At 36.1% G+C, this 21,831-nt stretch overlaps 1 protein-coding gene across 1 annotated transcript in view; it reads right to left on the bottom strand.

The window, feature by feature from the left end:
* The window catches only part of LOC306880358 (nesprin-1-like), a gene marked incomplete at its 5' end in the record, with an annotated part of 119,973 nt that overhangs the window by 56,603 nt on the left and 41,539 nt on the right, over positions 1-21,831 (bottom strand). The window contains 13 exons of the mRNA XM_079433854.1: positions 6,637-6,807; positions 8,685-8,840; positions 8,940-9,257; positions 9,363-9,527; positions 10,107-10,250; positions 10,420-10,573; positions 10,713-10,885; positions 11,036-11,200; positions 13,133-13,288; positions 14,330-14,473; positions 15,010-15,192; positions 18,153-18,330; positions 19,634-19,770. Of these exons, the coding sequence (XP_079289980.1) occupies positions 6,637-6,807; positions 8,685-8,840; positions 8,940-9,257; positions 9,363-9,527; positions 10,107-10,250; positions 10,420-10,573; positions 10,713-10,885; positions 11,036-11,200; positions 13,133-13,288; positions 14,330-14,473; positions 15,010-15,192; positions 18,153-18,330; positions 19,634-19,770 (2,244 nt within the window). The remainder of the gene's footprint in view (positions 1-6,636; positions 6,808-8,684; positions 8,841-8,939; positions 9,258-9,362; positions 9,528-10,106; positions 10,251-10,419; positions 10,574-10,712; positions 10,886-11,035; positions 11,201-13,132; positions 13,289-14,329; positions 14,474-15,009; positions 15,193-18,152; positions 18,331-19,633; positions 19,771-21,831) is intronic.

Raw genomic sequence — 21,831 nt, 5'->3', positions numbered from 1 at the left:
CAGCTCCGACTGCACTCGCTTCAAACTTCGACCAGACCAACTCCGCATCCTCAGCCAACGCCCAAGACGTTACTTCAAAGATTACTGAACTTCCAGCCAATCAGCAACTTTGGGGAACCCCCTGTCTGCAACGACGACACAAAGGAAACCCCGTAACACAGGCAAAGCAAGCAAGTAACGCTTCCAAGTTCTAACTGAATCAGGTACATTTAATACCAATTTTAGCCTCATTGAGAAACTCAAAGCGAGGGTTAGATAAGTGATTGATGGTTGTTCAGGTCTATGCAATTTAACATATTGCTGTAAACTTGGGATTTCATATTTTCATTCTCTTAAACTCATCCTTTCCTCACTTTCTCTCTTTCTGCAATGTGTGAATGCTTGTGTTCATGTGTTAGATTAGTTTATGTCTTAGCTTTATATAAATAAAATCTTATTTATATTGAAAAGAGCAGTATCTTGTGTTTTGTGCTCACAAGTTAATGTCTTAATCTGCCGATTTTGTTACTGTGCTATTTAATAGTGTTTTCACTATATTTTGGATTTTAATATCCAGCACAGAGTTTGTTATACGGCTCGTTCAGTGAATCGCCGTAACAGTGATTCTGTTCAAATCCCTATAAAATCATAAATGATTCCCTTTGAGCTAAATTAAACTATTTTTAATACTTTAAATTACATATTAATATTACTTTTATTACGTTACACTAGTAAGCCAATTCTCAAATAACTACTATGATGACTTTTGTTCTACCCACTTAAATGATAGAAGTACTTGCATTGTCCAATCTATACAGACTGTGTCTGTTCCCCGAATAGCGAGGTCAAAATATAAATTTAATGCAGGATCTAAAAAAAATCTGATCGTGATTAAACCAGAAAAACGCTAAATAAATGAACAAAAACAATTTTTAAAGCTTGGGCTCCTAAATATTAGATCACTCGCACCCAAAGCAGTTATTGTAAATGAAATGATCACAGATAATAATTTTGATGTACTCTGCCTGACTGAAACCTGGCTGAAACCAAATGAATATTGTGGTCTAAATGAGCCTACTCCACCAAGCTACTGTTATAAACATGAGCCCCGTCAGACTGGTCGTGGCGGCGGTGTTGCAACAATATATAGTGATATTCTCAATGTTACTCAGAAAAAAGGTTACAGGAGGTTTAACTCATTCGAAATACTTCTGCTTAATGTTACACTGTTAGATATGCAAAAGAAATCTCTCCTATCTCTTGCTCTGGCTACTGTGTATAGACCGCCAGGGCCATATACAGATTTCCTAAAAGAATTTGCAGATTTCCTCTCAGACCTATTGGTCAATGTTGATAAAGTGCTAATTGTCGGAGATTTTAACATTCACGTTGATAATACAAATGATGTGTTAGGACTTGCGTTTACTGACCTAATAAACTCTTTTGGAGTCAAGCAAAACGTCACCGGACCCACTCATCGTTTTAATCATACGCTAGATTTAATTATATCGCATGGAATTGATCTTACCGATATAGATATCGTACCTCAAAGTGATGATGTTACTGATCATTTCCTTGTATCGTGCATGCTGCGTATTACTGATATTAATTATATGGCTCCGCGTTATCGTCCGGGCAGGACTATTGTTCCAGCCACCAAAGACAGATTCACAAATAACCTGCCTGATTTATCTCAACTGCTCTGTGTACCCATAAATACACATGAACTAGACGAAATGACTAGCAACATGGGCACTATCTTCTCTAATACATTAGAAGCTGTTGCCCCCCTCAAATTGAAAAAGGTTAGAGAAAAATGTAGTGCGCCATGGTACAACAGTTATACCCATTCTCTCAAGAAAGAAACTCGTAATCTTGAGCACAAATGGAGAAAAAATAACTTGGAAGTTTTTAGAATTGCGTGGAAAAACACTATGTCCAGCTATAGACAGGCTCTAAAAGCTGCCAGGGCAGAGCATATCCGCAAACTCATAGATAATAACCAAAACAATCCAAGGTTCTTATTTAGCACAGTGGCTACATTAACAAATAAACAGACACCGCCCGATCTAAATATTCCCTCACAGTTTAATAGTAATGACTTTATGAATTTCTTTACTTATAAAATAGATAACATCAGAAATACAATAACAAATGTAGATTCTACTGCGTCTAGTATTTCAGCTTCATTCATCGCACCCAAAGAAAAACTGCAGTGCTTTACAACTATAGGACAGGAAGAGCTAAATAAACTTATCAGTGCATCTAAACCAACAACATGTTTATTAGATCCTGTACCCACTAAACTACTGAAAGAGTTGTTACCTGTAGCAGAAGAACCGCTTCTCGATATTATTAACTCATCGTTATCTTTAGGTCACGTCCCAAAACAATTCAAGCTGGCAGTTATTAAGCCTCTTATTAAGAAACCACAATTAGATTCTAATGAACTGGCAAATTACAGACCCTTTTTTTTTAATTTTAGAAAAATTTGTGTCTGCTCAATTGTGCTCCTTCTTGCAAAAAAATTATCTCTATGAAGAATTTCAGTCAGGTTTCAGGCCTCACCATAGCACAGAAACTGCACTTGTTAAAATTACAAATGACTTGCTTCTTGCTTCAGATCAAGGCTGCATCTCATTGCTAGTATTACTTGATCTTAGTGCTGCATTCGACACTATAGACCATGATATACTCATAGATCGATTACAAAACTATACTGGTATTCAAGGGCAGGCTTTAAGATGGTTTAGATCCTACCTCTCCGATCGCTACCACTTTGTTCATTTAAATGGGGAGTTATCTCAATTATCACCAGTAAAGTATGGAGTACCACAAGGATCTGTCCTAGGCAGAGGTGGGTAGTAACGAGTTACATTTACTTCGTTACATTTACTTGAGTACATTTTTTGGGTAACTAATACTTTTAGAGTATATTTTAAAATGGGTACTTTTACTCTTACTCAAGTATATTTTTAGAGAAAAAACGGTACTTTTACTTCGTTACTGTGGGCGACTCTCCTCTCGTTACTGTATCTTAATGAAATACAACTTAAAAATGCTTAAGTTTATTCCAAACGCGCCGTCTACTTTTCTCTGGGCAATGAACGATGCCCATTCGCGAATGATTCATTCTTTTGAGTCGATTCTGTTCGAAGGCTTGATCAAATCAGTTGGCAAACCAGTGAATCGGTTCGGCCTGTTCTAGACACAATTAATATTCATATTTTTACAATATTTATGCTTGCAAAAATATAGGCTACATTTGTTTACATTTTGCAGAACAGAAGATCCGTCAATATGCATTTGTTTCGTTATGTTCAGAGCAGTCATGTGAGGCGTTTTCAGAGGTTATAGGATAATACATAATTAATTTACTTTAAAATATAATTTAATTCAGTGGTGCAAATCAGAATTTTCATCTGTTGTTACTCCAGTTTTCGGAGTCATATGATCCTTCAGAAATCATTATAATATATTGATTTATTACCAGTGTTTGAAACAGTTTTGCTGTTTAATATTTTTTGGAACCTGTGACATTTTGTTCGGGATTCTTTGATGAATAGAAAGCTAAAAAGAGCAGCATTGATAATAAATCAACATATTGGAATGATTTCTTATGTGACTCTGAAGACTGGCGAAAAAGGCTGATGAAAATTCTGATCTGCATCACTGAAATAAATTACATTAAAAAATAAAACAAAAATAAAAATATTTTGAACGGCAAACACACATTACATAAATGTAATCTATATATCTAAATAAAAATAGACTATATTCAATACCTATATGACCCAAAGTAACTAGTAACTAACTACTTGAGTAGTTTTTTTATCCGATACTTTTTTACTCTTACTCAAGTAACTATTCAGACGATTACTTTTACTTTTACTTGAGTAAATATTTCTAGAAGTACTTTTACTTTTACTTGAGTACAGTTTTTGGGTACTCTACCCACCTCTGGTCCTAGGTCCTCTGCTATTTTCAATATACATATTGCCCCTTGGTAATATTATTAGAAAATACGGGATTAGTTTTCATTGTTATGCTGATGATGCTCAACTATACATCTCAAAAAGACGTGATGAAACCTCTAAACTATCTAAAATAATAGATTGTGTAAAAAATGTAAAAGATTGGATGACCAATAATTTCCTCCTATTAAATTCAGATAAAACAGAGATATTACTTATTGGACCAAAAAACAGTACACAAAATCTCTTGGATTGCAATTTGCAACTAGACGGATGTACTGTTACGTCCTCTAAAGTCAAAAACCTGGGTGTTATATTAGACAGCAACTTGTCCTTTGAAAATCATATTTCCCATGTTACAAAAACAGCATTCTTCCATCTTAGAAACATTGCCAAGCTTCGAAACATGCTACCTGTTTCTGATGCAGAAACGCTAGTTCATGCATTCATGACCTCTAGACTGGACTATTGTAATGCACTGCTAGGTGGTTGTTCTGCATCTTCAATAAACAAGCTACAGATAGTACAAAATGCAGCGGCTAGAGTTCTTACCAGGTCAAGAAAAAAGTATCTTTTCTGTTATTTAAATCAATATTTCTACATTCAAAATTGTTTATTTAAAACATTAACCTCAACATGAATTTATTAATTTAATTGCACTTATGCAACCTCTGAACCTCATTAAACATCTGAAAATACACCTACAAGCCACTTCTGTTCTTCTGTGCCACCTCTGTAGTACAAATGTATTTCTTAAATACTGATTTCATTTGATTGGTATCTTATTCTACTTGTTTTTATTCTGTTGTTTTAATTAGAAATGATAATATATATATATTTTTTAATTTGACATAAAAGATGACATACTTTTAATAAAGTTAGAAAAGAAAAGGTAAAAATAAAATTCCCTGTAAATCACTTTAAGGAGTCAAATATCTTGTAATGGGAAGGTTAATTTTCGATTAGAATTTTAGATTATTGATTTGAAGGTGCTCCTAAATTTTTGACCGTGCTCCTAAATATTTTAAATTAGGAGCACAAGCGCTCCTAAAAAGAAAAGTAAGTGTAGAGCCCTGCCCAAGAGGGTTAAGGCAGTGCTGGAAAATAATGGTGGCCTCACAAAATATTGACATTTTGGGCCCAATTTGTACATTTTTACTTAGGGGTGTATTCACTTTTGTGGCCAGCGGTTTAGACATTAATGGCTGTGAGTTATTTTGAGGGGACAGCAAATTTACACTGTTATACAAGCTGTACACTCACTACTTTACATTGTAGCAAAGTGTCATTTCTTCAGTTTTGTCACATGAAAAGGTATAATAAAATATTTACAAAAATGTGACTCACTTCTGTGAGATACTGTATAAGTGCTGTCAAACGATTAATCATGATTAACTGCATCCAAAATAAAAGTTTTTGTTTGCATAATATATGTGTGTGTTCTGTGTATATTCATTTTGTATATATAAATACACACATATACTGTATATATTTTGAAAATATTTACATGTATTTACATATCTATATTTATATTCATATAATTTATATTATAAATATATTTAATATATAATCATAACATATTTTTCCGAAATGTATACATGCATGTGTGTGTATTTATATATACATAATAAATATACACAGTGACAGTACATATACTGTACATACATTATGTAAACAAAAACTTTTATTTTGGATGCGATTAATCCCGATTAACCGTTTGACAGCACTAATATATATATTTAGTCCAAAATGCCGCTGCAAGATTAATCTTTCATCAATTTGCACTGGCTACCAATAGCTGCTCGCATAAAATTCAAGGCCTTAATGTTTGCCTACAGAACCACCTCTTGCTCTGCGCCCCTTTACCTATATTCATTACTTCAGACTTATGTGCCCTCTAGAAGCTTGCATTCTGCAAGTGAACAACGCATTATTGTGCCATCCCAAAGAGGCACAAAATCACTTTCACAGACTTTTTCATTAACTGTTCCCACCTGGTGGAATGACCTGCCCAACTCTATCTGAGCAGCTTTCTGAGTCCTTAGCCATCTTCAAGAAACAGCTAAAAACACATCTCTTCCATCTTTATTTGACCCTCTAACTCTAACTAACACTCTCTATTCTAATTTTTCAAAAAAAATGTTTTTTTTTTTAAACCACACACACTTGACCCTCTATCAATTGCATATTTTTTCTCTAACTGCTAGCTTTTCTTGAAAAACTAACACTAGCTTTCTTTTTTCTATACTATCTACTTGTTTCTTTAAAAAAAAAAAAAAAGGTTTCTTTTTTTCTTTATTCTATCTACTCATTAAAAAAAAAAAAAAAAAACACACACACCTCGCTACGTGTACTGCGTTAGGCTAACCAAGACTTGTCATAGCACTTGCATGTTGTTGCTCTTTTGTTGGTTTTGATTGCTTCTATTGTCCTCAGTCGCTTTAGATAAAAGTATCGGCTAAATGACTAAATGTAATGTAATGTAAATATATATATATATATATATATATATATATATATATATATATATATATATATATATAGATATATATATATATATATATATATATATATATATATATTGTTTTTTTTTGTTTTTTTTGTGGGTTTGAGTCTCTTTTGTATGTACAATTTACATGGACATGCTATGTACAGTAACATTTGTGTTTTTACTAGGCCATACCTCTAGCCTCTTCATCTTCTTTTCCATTGTAATGCGATCGAGAGCCTCTGTCCTTTCGGTTACAATTTTGAAATTCTTCCTTGCAGTGCTCAACCAATCAGAGAAGGTCCTGAGAGCATTTTGAGCCTCTGTGATGTTCTGCATCTCTTCCTGGAGTTGTTTGAGTGTATCCTGAATGACGGAAGAATAAATCAAAAGGCTCATTGTCAAGAACACTCAGAATTCTGTCTCATCAGCAAGTGTTTTGATTGATCCAATGCCGCACACTCGCTAGCATTCACTGCTGGGGGCTTGAGGCTAAGCTATTTTGCCACATTCTTCACTTGACATGCAGATCGCTCATGCACGTGGCACCAATTAACGCTTTTGCGCTGTGCCGCACGCACACCTATCTGCAGAGACATAATAGCTCTTGACTGCAGTGCATGTGGCGGCCTGTTGTTTCTCACAGAATAATTACACGCTCTATTCAGTGTTGTAGCCAGGGTGTGTGTGCATGTTAGAGAGAAGTGGGCAGGAAGGAGAGGTGTTACAGCAAGTGTTAAAAACAATTCTGCTGCTGCCACAAAAGCAGCAGCACCGATTGATGGGCAAGATTGAACCCTATATTGTTTAATTACAAGCTAATGTGGGCGAGACATTGATTTTTCTAGTGTGTAGGTTTTTTTTGTCATCACAGAGGGTCACAGAAGCTGGTTTACCAGGTTGGATAGCTTCCCATGTTTAGATGGCTGAGAAATTAAGACTCATCAGTGTGCTTTGGCAGCAAAGTGAGAGGTGAGTCAATGACACCATGTTCTATTAAAAGAAACGTCATTGTAGAAACAGAATATCAGAAATTTAAATTGAATTGAACTGAAAATGTTTCATTATTTAGCAAATTTAAAAACAGACAACACTTTAATAATAATGATAAATAATAATAACGGCAATAATGTTCCCAGATAAAAAATAAAACAACTGGTCTATCGCATTTCTGTACTTTAGAAACACATTACAGGTGGCTAATATGAATTATAAGGGAAGAAAAGGGGTGAAAATTCAGTTTAAAAATGCCTATGCAAAACAAAAATAACAGATACTGTGTTTTTTATCATTATTATTTATATACTTTTATAGTATTTAGTAATATTTTGAATTAGCTATTTTCAGTTTTAATTTTAAGTTTTAGTCATTTTGTTATATGTATTTTTATTAGCTTGGTTTTTATGACTGTATATTTCATTTATTTGATATCAGTTTTAGTCATTTAATACTTCTATTGAAACTTATTTTATTTCAATTTGTTGCCAAGACAATATTTCTAATATTCATTTAAGTTTTTTAAGTTTTATTTTATTTCAGCTTCATTTAAATAAAAACAAAATCAACAGTATTAGTTGTAGTTAACAATAACACTGGGAAAGAGATTGAGCGAGGATTTGGGGAGAAAATTGATAGATCCTCAGCATAAATCAGAGGAATAATTAGTGGGCAGGGATGCAAACTCATCATGGGTGAAAAAGGTGACAAAGACACGCAACCCTTTGTGGCAAAGTGGTTGACTACAAGTGGGTACAGATATGAATTTGTAATGGTACTGTAAAAAGACCCCCCCACACAACCACCAAAAACACTTTCTCATTGGATCTACACAAATCTCATAGGTGACCTTTTTTGATCTCAAAAAGGTGAGTTTTCACCAAAAGGTTAGGAGTTTGCATCTATGAATGGGATATTGTTCAACCCATGCAAAATAAGGTGCCCAGATTGTAAAACCACAGTGTCTGTTGTATTTTTCACACTGCAAGAGCAGAATTTAGTTTTTTTTAATCCAAGAACCTGCAATATGAATATGAATGTCATGTGTCTCTATAATTAACAGTACAATTCAAACACCAACAGATAAAAACAGTGATGGAAAATGATTACATTTAGAAAATATTTATTTTATGCACATTATGTGTGAAAAATTTGTAAAAGGACACAGGCAGCTTAATGAATGATGCTGCATACTTTCCTGAAATAATCAAGTACATAACAATTGCAGATGTACAAGGCTGACTTGCCTGTATCTGTAGAAGCAAGGCATGGTAGCGGGCAGTGAGCTGGGTAACCCTGGTACTGATCCGACCACTGACATGAGCATCCTCGACCACTTGCTGTGCTAGAGTACTAAGGCCTTCCACCTCTGCCTGACGTTGAGCAGCCTCAATCTGCCACCTCTGAAATAAGGGAATGACAGGAAAAGGTCAACATATATCTACATGAAACCAGAGTTCTATAAATCTGAAACCATCAGGCATAAGTATAATGCATCATACCTTAAGGTGTTGAAGCTGGGTCTCCTTTGCAGTGACATCAGAGCGACGGTGACTTCTCACCTTAACTTTGAGCTCTATGTCAACCAGCCACTGGTCTAAACTTTGGAATAAACCTTCAAGTTGCTGAACCCTTGCGAGGGCCTGCTCTACCTGGACTTTGGTCTCGCCGAGCCGGTCTTGGTACCCCTGCCATTCCGTCTGTGCTGTTTCCAGAGCCCGATCCTCAATTTGAGGGGCACCCCATGGAATGACTCTTTCTCGACTGGCAAGAACTGAGCTGAGCAAGTTATGTCCCTTAGGGCAATGTGACTGGAGCATCTGGAGACGTTTTTAGACAGAAAGAGTAAAAAGTAAAGATTAGGTAGTGCAGAACATTTCTTTCATGTAATATTAAAGCCGTAAAAAAAATCATGTAATATTAACCTGCAGTTCTTTTAATGTGTTCTCCAGAGCATTTACATCTTCATCCAGGGGTGAGAGGAGAGCCAAACTGTTCTGCTCCTGCTCCAGCCAGTCTTCAAACATGTGCAGCCCACGCTGGTACTCTTGATGGAGTAGAACCAATTCTTCTGCCTTACTGACAGCAGCCTGAAACAACAGCAGAGAATATTATTTCAAATTTATTCAACAATAAGTGGAAACAGAGTAAAAACAGAGCATAACACTTTTTTAGCTGCTTGGCTGCAGAAGTATTTCCCCCATTCTTTTTCTCCATAGAGATAAAAAACTTCAATAAAGAGTTTTGAGCCACAAACCACATCAACTAGATCCATAGATATAAATAAGTTCATGTGCAATCCTGGGAGGTCACTGCTTAGTTCTTTGGCCGCAAATTCTGTTTCCATGGTAACAGAGACTTCTCTGATTGCTGGATGGTCTTTTCAGGGTTATATTTGGTTTAGCTCTTGTAAAGTGTAAATCATGCTGATTTATGGCTTCTACAAAAACATCATTGCTCAGCAACTTCAAAGCTCATTGTAGGTCTGTGTTGAAATATTTATGTTATTGTTAAAAATCAATTTCCCTGTCAGCAGGACTCCACTGTTGCACTCCATAACCACTAGTTGGTTTCATAATTTTAGTTTGTGCTGAATAATTCTTCTTGACCACTCAAAACAAATGTAAGCACTGGTCTGCTGCCTACACAGTTTGACATCCTTGGCTTACCTTGGTTTTGTCTTTAATGGCTGTATATCTCTCACTGAGTTTCTGGATCTCCTGTTGGGTGGCTGTATGTTCAGTCATGTTGGAACCCTTGGTTGCAATGGTCTCTAAAGGGCTAGAGTGGCTAAGAACTTCCTCATAGAGGAGCTGTACAGAGCATAGCAATTAAAATAATTAATACTTTAAGATTTCAATTTCTAACAGAACTGTAAGAATATACAACTGTAATCTAAATAACAAATACAGTATAAAATGATGATATTATAATCATATTATATATGCTTGCGCAAATATGAATATGAAAAGTATTTATTACTTTGGCACGGCCTAGATTGGCTGTCTTGTCCCTCATTTCAGCGTAGTGTTTGTCGGAGTTTCCAAGGCTCTCTTCTACTCTCTCCATCCAGCACTCAAACTGACTGACATCTTCCTGGTAACTGGTCCAGTGTGACAACGCACCTTCAAGCTGGCTGTAAATGCAACACATAAACGAGACATCTACTACTTCTTCACAGACACCTGATGAACACGTATCAGAGGAAATGCTCAGACAAAAGCACTGAAGAAGCGATAAATAAACATAGAGTGATAGACAGAGACTTTTCTGACCTTTTGCACTGTATGGACGTTGACAAGAGTGATTCCCAGGAGTCTTTGAGGTCCTGGATCTGCTTGCGAACCACTGGTACACCCTCAGCCGAGGTGTTCCTCTGGACAGACTCCCCTCTGGTGATGAGCATCTTCAGTTGGATCTCTCTCCCCTGACAAGCGGCCAATAAAGTCTGTAATCAATCAGAAATCATGTTATACACTCAACATGAACAAATGAAACTTACAAACTAATTTATGAAAGTCAAATGCCTTGAAGGTTGTCCTTAGGATTTAGCAACACCTGTAAAACAGTAAAATGTGTATAATAAATGACGATGTACCTCGAGCTGGCCCATTCTGGTGATAAGCACACTCTTGTCAGATGTGGGACATCTGCAGGCCTTGAGGACCTGTTGGGACTCTGAAACCCAGTTCTGAAGTTCCTGAAGGCCCTGTGAAAAAAGCTGATGCTCCCCCACAACTCGTTCTACCCTTGACACTTTCTCCTGCAGAAGGGGGGTGAGAGAAGTCAAGACTAGAGTAGAAGACTGGACAAAGGAAATCTATTTTATTTACACTGATGCACATTGATGATACCATATTGGTTATCAGCTCATATTAGGTATTTTTAAGTTTATTGTTATCTAACAGTTAGATATTTAATTGGGCATATTTCCTAATTTTACACTTAGATTACCTTTTGCAGTGATCTAATGCTCACTTTTTTAATAACATTTATTATATGTCTTGTTAATATTACATTTTATTTACCACATGTCAAAATAAATATAAATTTTCATACTGTACATTATCATTTTGCAATGCCTAAATTCACTTGTAGCACTGTAGTTTTTAGTGTTTTATTTTAATATACATTAATAAAATAATACTGAGCTTTATTATAAGACAATTATTGGTTATTTGGCCATAACATTGAAAGAATTATTAGCATTAGGCTGAACTGTAATATCAATGCATCCCTAAGTAAATTAGTATAGAATTAGCTTTTTTTATAAAGTTTCAAAAGTTTGGAGTTGGTCAGATTTTTTAATGTTTAAAAGATAAACTTTTCAAAGTAAATGCTCACCAATCCTGCATTAATTTGATCAAAAATAGAGTAAGAGAATTACAATTTGAAATGACTGCGTTCTATTAGGGTTGGGCCAATAGACGATGTCATCGTCCATTGCCGATGGCTGATAGACAACACGATATCGACCCCAAAAGGGAATAAATACATGATGGGAGGAAAATATATATTTCAGTAGCCTAATTTCTCTCGCAGTTATATCATTGGGTAATTATACTGTATATAGCTTAAATTGTGGGCATCAGGGAGCCGCTATTATGCCTGACACTGAAACTGCTTTTTGCGCGATCACTTTTTAGTTTCACTTTCGAGATTCACGATCACAAGTACTCTGTTTATACTATGGAGCTGCAGTACTTGCCGCACATTTTAAAAGATCAGATATTTGTCACTTGTGCTCGGGATCTGCAATCATTCGCCATCGACTCAAGCTGGTCGCACACTGGATGAGAAGCTCAGCCGCATCGCGCCACGTCTTTACATTGTTTTGAATCATTGCTAGGCGCAGAATGGCGCCGCCGGTGTGAGTACGCTCATAGAAAATGTGTTTGACGCTGCTCTTCTCGTCCATTGTGCGACAAGCTTCAGTCTGTTTATGTGGTAAATGACATTTTATGTACTGTAACACCGTTGGCAATCGTTATTTGTTTTCCTTACCGTTCTGAATACAGATTTACGCTTCGGGCACACCCCCGCCCCCCGATTCACCCAACCTTATGTTCTATATTAATATATTTTACAATTTAGATATGCTGCTAATATTTTTGTGGAAACCATGACACATTTTCCTTCAGCATTCCATGATAAATTGAAAGTTTAAAAGAACAGCATTTATTTAAAAAGAGAAATTATTTTGCAACATGAATGACTTTACTATCACTTTTGATAAATTTAATGCCTCCTTGCAAAAAAATAAATTATTCATTAAAAAACAAAATCATACTGACTGCAAACTTTTAAATGATAGTGTAGACAATCAGTCAAGAAAATAGAAACAAATTTAATTGATCAGAACTACTGAGAAATGAAATGCACAAGTGCAACAGACGACTCTCTCCAAAATTCAAAGCATATCAATAGAATCTTACCACTATCAGTTAGTTATCAGTTTCACTATCAGTTTATATAGAAAACCTTTATACTATAGAAACTGTACAGTCTCAAAGATTTAAAACAAACCTGTTACCGAGAGTTAAATAAAAAATGAAACATTTAAAGCATATAGTAACTCTCCTAATAGATCTCAACAGGCCATTAATAATGAGCTCATCTTCGATCACAATCAGCGGTAACGATGAAAGAACAAACACAGGACTGATGAGGTAAACAGACAGGTAAAGGAGGTTACCTTAATCAAGTTGCTCAAGGCCAAGTAGCATGCGGCGAGCTGGCAGACCCGATGCACAAAGCTCTTCCCAGCACTCTGACCCTCCCAGAGGCCATGTGCTCGTCCTCTCAGCTCTGCCAGTTCAGACTCTCTGGAGCGCATCTCCTCCAGCAGCATCTGAGGGTGTGCAATCAGGGGTCACGAGGCAAGCAGGGGTCACAGAAGAATAAAGACGAATGTTCATGCCATGAAAAACCACACTAAAAGCCAACATGAGCTTTTGAACACATGGACTGACTATGATATGACTGAGATGGACAAGTCACGTTCTCCCAAAAACTTTTTACTAAACACACTTAATACATCAGGGCACAAAAGACCACCACAAGCAAATTTCTTGCTTCTTTTCTCTTGATGGAAAAAGAGCAGACTGTGAAATTGTCAGTTAGGCAGACACAGTTCATGATAATAGAGTCTATCATGTTGGGTGCACTCTGGGGATAAAGGGATTAAGAGGGAAAGTGGGTAAAAGCAGAGGAAGGGGAGATGGGAGGGGATGGATAATCACTCAGAGGACCTCCACACACTGTACAGATACACTGTTGGAAAGTAATTGCCAACAGAGCAGACAAAAGGACCCAGCAGGTGACAAAGCAATACAAAAATAGAGAGATCTTGTGATTAGGCAAAAATAGAAATGTTTATCTTTACAACCTCTATTCTACATTCATATTATTGTCAAATTGTTCATTGGGGGTTTTGTTCTTTGAGTGCAGTTGGAGAGCGAGAAATTAATTGCATGTCAGCTTAATCCTCAATTGTGGCAAAAAGCTTGACTCAGCGGAATCATCAGTGACAGACATGGTTTATTTCATTATCTCCAGCAGATCCTACTTCTGTTCAACTCATTTAATTGAGCTTAAGTACTGCAAAATCCACTGCCACAGTTAGCTGATTTCATCTGATCATTTAATTACATGTTTAAAAAGCTAGATTATGTTCAAAAGACATGAAAAGAAGAAAAATTTATTTTTAATCATCTCCAAATGTTTAATGCATAATCCATTGATCATAAATCAAATGTTCTTCTGTCAACGAATTACACTGATTTTCAAGGTACAGTCAGTGAGGACTGGAATCTTAATAGTAGTGATTGATTGACAGATCAAAGCTTTTATGAATAAGTATAAATAAGTCAATAGGATTATCTAGGTTTACCTGAAGTTTAGAGAGCTCTAGTCTTTTGGCAGGCAGGTCATGGAGGCGAGCGCTGCTCTCCTGCACACTGATCTCAGTCCTGTTCAGCCAGTCTTGAAGGGGTTCCACACTCGCCTCAAAGTCCTGCATCTGAGACTGCAAGACCTAAAAGTACATTACACATGTTCCTTAAGATGTATATGGTTTTTAATTTATAAATAAAATACAATGGTCACAATTTATTTCAAAGTCCAATTCTCGCTATTAACAAACCACTAACAATGACTTTTGCCTCAATAAACTCCTAATTTGCTGCTTATTAATAGGTAGTTGTTAAGTTTAGGTACTGGGTAGGATTAGGGATATAGAAAATGGTCGTGCAGAATATGTGCTTTATAAACACTAATAAACAGCCAATATGTTAATAATAGGCATGCTAATAAACAACTAGTTAATAGTGACAAATGGTCCCTATTCTTAAGTGTTTCAAATAAAATAAAATTAAAAAAATTTAAAAATTTGCAGAGACACTTTTACTTATTAAAAAATGTAAAAATAAAAAAATAAAATAGTAATATGCTAAAATGTCTTTAAAAAAGTCACTCAACTCTACTCAGCTAACTCTACTAATAAAATAAAATAAAAAACATATATACATAAAATACGTAGAAACATATGTACTCATCTCTACGCAGCTCTACCTGTAAGGCCGTCTCTCGTCTCTGTAAGCTGTCCATCAGGCTCTTCCAGTCATCTTTGGCTGCATTTGCTTTGGTCCCGATCGCCTCCACTCTGTCAGCAGGCACTACGCTACAAAGCTGCTCTCCATAGGTCAGGACAGCATTCAGTCTGGTCTGGCCCTGCTCCTTGTCACTTTTGAACTCCTGTGGAGCAGAATGAGCAAGACGTCAGCCACACAGACACAAGCAGACTATCACAGAGCAGAGGGCAGTAAGTGCAAAGAGTCACGTTCAGACACTGACAGGCACCCAGCAGGGATCTCCCACCATCTGTGAGGCGTGCACGTCCCGTCTTTTTTCTGTCTTTCTCCACTCAAACGGTACAGATGCAATTATGTATGACCCAAAGCATGTCTGCCGCTGTGTTGGTGGTTCAGGGCAGTAAGCCATGTGGAAACATTGTTCCACATTTGAAATGTATTTGATGGTAAATAAAAAATGAGGAGTGTTGTTTCCATCTTTCATTCTCTCCCTTTTTATTGTTGTACATGACCTATACTACATCTAGGCCCACACACATCTGTGCTGATCTGTGCTTTTTTTCTCTGCTGATTGTGGGAAAAATATCTGCAGTATTCTGTGGAATGAAATTATGTATGGAGACAAATGCTAAAAAGAGCTTGATCTGGTTTTGCTTCAGGACCCAGATTTTTCATTGGACGGCAAGTGGTGACCCAATACAGTGCCAAAATTAGCGTAAAAATTGAATTTTAATGGTTTCATGGTCTCAGCAGTTAAAAAGTTTCTAGACTAACCACACACTGTGGTCAAAACAAATAACGTTTACCCTCATTGCTAGTGAACTTGTATTTAGTCTTGGTGGTGAGGACATGTCATGTAACCTGTGCATGTTGGCATCTGCCTAATGCGACTAGCTAGCTGTGACAGAGGAATTTGTAGCAAAATACAGATCGGACTGTTAAGTCTTCTGTGTCCATAACAAAAGAGACAGACAGTTAATGTATTGTCCTTTCTTTTTAAGGCTGAAAAATTAATGTCACTACTTTACAAAAATATAATTTTTTAAATAAAATAAAATAATAAAACAAATTACAGTTCAAACTGTAACTGCTCAAAATAAAGATTTAGGATATTAAATAAATAAATATTAGAAGTAAAAAATGAAATAAATTATAATAAAATTAAATAAATTGTATTAAAACAAAATAAAATAGTAAGATAACAATATAAAGAGAAAATTTGCCTTATTTACATCATGATACAGTATTTCTGATGTAACGTGAACAGAAGGTTAACAAAACAAAATAGGGCTGTCGTGATTCGTTGATTTTATTTGAAAAAAAATCCTCAACTTCCGCGGCAACTTCCAGCATCTCAAACTCCATCTCTGCATGTTGTTGTGAGTTTGGGTTTATTATAACGTTCATCTGGAAACGCAATGTGCGCCATTTCCTCAGATTTGCAAGGTAACTCATTTATAAATCTACTGAAACACAGGAGAATACATCACGGTTTCAAAATAAAAGCTCAAACACTCACTCTGAGTTTACACGTTTTGATGTCCACATATTCATATATCACAGTGGCTATAGCCTTTCTGTCCTAAAGAAATGGCCAAATATGAAAGTGGACTGATTAAGTGGACATTTGAATTATTGGTGCTTGGTCAATATTAAACAAGGACTAGATCGCACAGTAATGTGTAAAAACAATAGTCAGGCCGTTGGCCCTCCCTGCAGGCCTGTTTTGTAATGCGTAATCTACATTAGCTCTATTGTTTAAAATGCATTATGTATTTTAAGAATTTTGTTCAATAAAACCATATGATTTCTTGCGTTTGATACTTTATTTGAACTAGTTATTGTTGCATCATTGCTATTATATATGTATTTTAAGTCATTTTAAATTTCGATGAAATCCGTTTTATTTCCAAATTCATTTTTTTGCATTTTCATTTTTCTATACTCTGTTTTAATAGTTATAATTTTATTAATTGTATTAATCAAAAAGCCTGTCTAATTAATTGAGTTTGACAGTTTTATTTTTACCAAATTCTGTTTTCCATTATTTTCTGGATTCCATTTTAATGGTTCCATTAAATTTAATAATCAAAAGCATCTCCAATTAATTGATTTTATAAAAAAAAAAACTTTTTTTTTTTTTTTCACAAATACTGTACATTTACATTTTTCTCCTAAATAAATTTTGGTAAATAATATTTCTGGTAAATACTTTAAATACTAATTTAAAAAGTGTTTTTTGATTATAATTTTATTATTATTAGACTAGAACACGTGGATATGATGTCGCTTTTACACTATAATACTGAACTTCAATTGCAGTGATTTGGACTATGAGATGGACACTTGCTTCTTGCACTCTATGTTGCACTTTACTTTTGCTTTAAAAAAAGGATTTCATAGAAATTTGGATTTCATTTGGTTTTAAAAAATATAGTTTAAGAAAATATTCTTAAGTAAAAAAAATTTTTTTTTGTGTGGGAAATTAATCGTTTAGATTAATCGATAAATTAGTCAATAGATTAATCAAAATAAAAATAGTCGTTAGTGGCAGCCCTAAAACAAAACAAAACAAAATCCATCAGGCACATGGACCCTGAAGATTTTGATGTCCACAACAAAAGATACAGAAAGTGTTTTCTCCTTCCTTTTAGGCTAATATGGTAAATTTTATTTTATTATTTCCATTATTTTTTTAACCGGACAGACCAGTGACCCATTTTTGGGTCACAACTGAAAAATATTTAAGAAATTAAATTTGAGATATTTTCGATAATCTGCAGAACTCTCAGGTGATTTCCGTCCAGGTCTAACTATGTCTCTTTCATCATAGCTATACATCATTACTGTGCATTTTCCCTGCTCTCTCATGGGTTTTCTGCCGTGCTAATTGAAGTCATAAATAGACCAGTCTGGCACATCCTTGGCTGAATAGTGGCCTCATAAACTGGCCCATGGGACATAAAAATGGGCTATCACTATCAAATTCTGGCTACTTTTACATGACAGGAATAGAGACAACCTGCTGTGGCCTGGCTATGGCTATGCTCCAGGAATCTTGAAATTTGCCCAGTTAGGATGAGCTCTCCTGGACAGAGTACTGTCCACAACCATTCCACTCACCTGGATCCGCTGGAGAGCGATGGAAGCATCCTGGATGCTATGAGGGGAGTCAAAGCATTTGGCAGTAGAAATGTTGGCATTGACCATCCACTGCCGGAAGTCATGCAGAGAAGAACGGAAGCGTTGTTCCAGCAGCTTCTCCTTATTCTGACATTCCCAGGAGGCTCGTAGGCTTAGGCTAGGGAGGAAGATGCACAGAGCGGTATTAGAAAGGGGGGATGGGGGTTCAAATGGGTGAGTGTAGGGGGGCCAATAGCGCAAGGTGAGCAGACATCTGTTTCAATGACAGGTTCTCTCAGAGGGAGATTTTGGGTATTAGAAAGTGAAAACGCAGCAGAACCTGCACACACAAAAATACACTAGCATGTCTGCACACAGATACACACTCACATACACGAATGCGGATGAGGTTAAATTGGGCAGTGGGAAGATAAGCATGTTTTTTTGCTGCTATACCTGAAAAGCATGTTAACGAGGTAAAGCCTGCTGTCATGACAGGTGCTCTCATCTGAAACGCTCACTTTAGATGCAGCGCTATGAGGTGCAATATATCACAACCTTTCATTCACCCTAGTATACTAAATTTATATGTGTAAATGTATTTTGTTAATTAAAAATAGGATGTGTATTTCACATACAAATCAAACAATGAAATATGAATGAATGAATGAATGAATAAATAAATAGAAAAAACTAAAATAATGTTTTTTATATTTTCAAAACAAACGAAACAATATTTTTGTATTAATTTACTCCTTTTTTATTAATTTCTCTATTATTATATTTACTCTATTTATAATACTGTTCTAGCATTTATTTTCAATGACATAGTTTTATAAATTAGTTTTGCTTTATTATTAATATTATTTAAAGAAAAAAAAATTCTGGTAAACACAATGTTTTTACAAAAACTTTAAGGTCAATATACACTGCAAATAAAACTGCTGAATAAATGTCTTTACATAAATTGAGGCCTAAATTTGGTGAAAATGTATTCTTAATTAATTATTTATTATATGCATTAATTGCTGTATATAATTTATAATACATATAATATAATATTTTCACATTTCATAGTTTATTTACAAAACAACCCAAAGTTATTTTTTATAAATTATTAAATTAAATAATCATAAAATAATAAATAAATAGCAATTCATATTTTTTACTTTGAATAAATTATTTTATCTTTACATTATTCTAAATTATTTACTTATTATTTTTATGCTTATTTGTTTATATGTTCTATGCTTGTCAGCATACAGTTTTTACAATGTCCAAAATCTTTAAGGTCAATAAACCTTAAAACAATTAAACCAGCATTTATGGGAAGCTCTGTAAGAAACATCCATCCAACACTTGTCTTCAAAGGCTAAACAAACTCTCAAGGAATGGACAGCTAAACAAAACCAGGTGGTGACCATTTGACTTTAAAAACCTTTAACCTCATGCATATGCGTTCATGTCAGCGGCACACTCACCTGTTGTGTAGCTTGATGAGAGCGCTGACTCTGTCCGACTGTGGACCCAGATCGCTGGAAAACCCACACAGCTCATTGAGCTGCGCCTTCAGCTTGTCCTCCATAACTTCAGCTGTCTGAAGCCCCTCCAGAACACTCTGACAAACACACAAACACAGACAGCAGGGGTGAGTGTCAATGCACCGGCCACACTAGACATCTAAAATCTCAAAAATGTATAGGCTTGATGCTTCTTCATGCACAGTTGTGCGCGCACACACACACACACACACACACATTTGAGCATTAACACACAGCTCTATTCAACTCCAAGACAGGGCTTCTTACAAAAGCATTTCTGTTCTTCAACGAGTCCAGGAAGCCTTCCCACTTCTCCGAACATGCCTGAGATTATACAGAGCCAAAGTGGTGCCTCTCTCTCTGTGCTTCCACCCTCCCCCTGACCCTCTCTTTAAAAACAAGAGGGAAATGCTTCCCTGACTTCCCCCTATAGAACACTTCCTCCCTGAATCTCTCTCCTCCTCTTCCTTCTCTCACTCCTCCCTGTCTTCCACTTTGCACGCCGCGGTTCTCCCTCTCTTTCACACTCTTCGACGGCTCTCATTCACTCTTCCTCGCCTTTGACATGTTCTTTCGTTTGCGTTCCCACTCTTTCTCTCTCCCTCCCTTTCACATTCTACCCTCCTTCCTCCCCGCCTCCTCTCCTCTTCTCTCTCCCGGTGGGAGTCAGCTGTCAGATGTTGAGGAGCTTGAGCCGCGCAAACAAGCATGTAACACAAACAAGTCCGGACAACTCATTCGAAATACTTCTGCTTAATGTTACACTGTTAGATATGCAAAAGAAATCTCTCCTATCTCTTGCTCTGGCTACTGTATAGACCGCCAGGGCCATATACAGATTTCCTAAAAGAATTTGCAGATTTCCTCTCAGATCTATTGGTCAATGTTGGTAAAGTGCTAATTGTCGGAGATTTTAACATTCACGTTGATAATACAAATGATGCATTAGGACTTGCGTTTACTGACCTAATAAACTCTTTTGGAGTCAAGCAAAACGTCACCGGACCCACTCATCGTTTTAATCATACGCTAGATTTAATTATATCGCATGGACTTGATCTTACCGATATAGATATCGTACCTCAAAGTGATGATGTTACTGATCATTTCCTTGTATCGTGCATGCTGCGTATTACTGATATTAATTATATGGCTCCGCGTTATCGTCCGGGCAGAACTATTGTTCCAGCCACCAAAGACAGATTCACAAATAACCTGCCTGATTTATCTCAACTGGTCTGTGTACCCATAAATACACATAAACTAGACGAGATAACTAGCAACATGGGCACTATCTTCTCTAATACATTAGAAGCTGTTGCCCCCCTCAAATTGAAAAAGGTTAGAGAAAAACGTACTGCGCCATGGTACAACAGTTCTCTCAAGAAAGAAACTCGTACTCTTGAGCACAAATGGAGAAAAAATAACTTGGAAGTTTTTAGAATTGCGTGGAAAAACAGTATGTCCAGCTATAGACAGGACATAGACTGTTTATGATGCAGAAAAGATAGTTCATGCATTCATGACCTCTAGACTGGATTATTGTAATGCACTGCTAGGTGGTTGTCCTGCATCTTCAATAAACAAGCTACAGATAGTCCAAAATGCAGCGGCTAGAGTTCTTACCAGGTCAAGAAAATATGATCATATTATCCCAATTTTACAGTCTCTGCACTGGCTACCTATTCAGTTCCGTATCATTTACAAAATATTAGGCCCTAAATGGTTTAGCTCCTGCGTACCTAATTTGTCTTCTACCACGCTACAATCCAACCTGCTCCCTAAGATCGCAAAACTCTGGACTTCTGGTAGTACCTAGGATAGCAAAGTCCACTAAACGAGGTAGAGCTTTTTCACATTTGGCTCCCAAACTCTGGAATAGCCTTCCTGATAGCGTTCGGGGTTCAGACACACTCTATCTGTTTAAATCTAGATTAAAGACACATCTCTTTAGCCAAGCATTCACATAATGCATCTTAAAATCTTGTACTGTAGTATATCTGATTAAATGTACATTATTATTCTTCTTTAGCTTGGGTTGAACAAATCATTTTTGCTTAGATGGAACAGCAGCTACGCTAATTATGTCTCTATTTGTTTCTCTGTTTCTGCCACGGGATTAACATCCCGTGGTAACT

Source organism: Barbus barbus, assembly GCF_936440315.1.
Source record: "Barbus barbus genome assembly, chromosome: 14".
Lineage (NCBI taxonomy): Eukaryota > Metazoa > Chordata > Actinopteri > Cypriniformes > Cyprinidae > Barbus > Barbus barbus.
The sequence above is the reverse complement of the archived record's forward strand: the minus strand, read 5'-3'. Positions and strand labels throughout refer to the sequence as shown.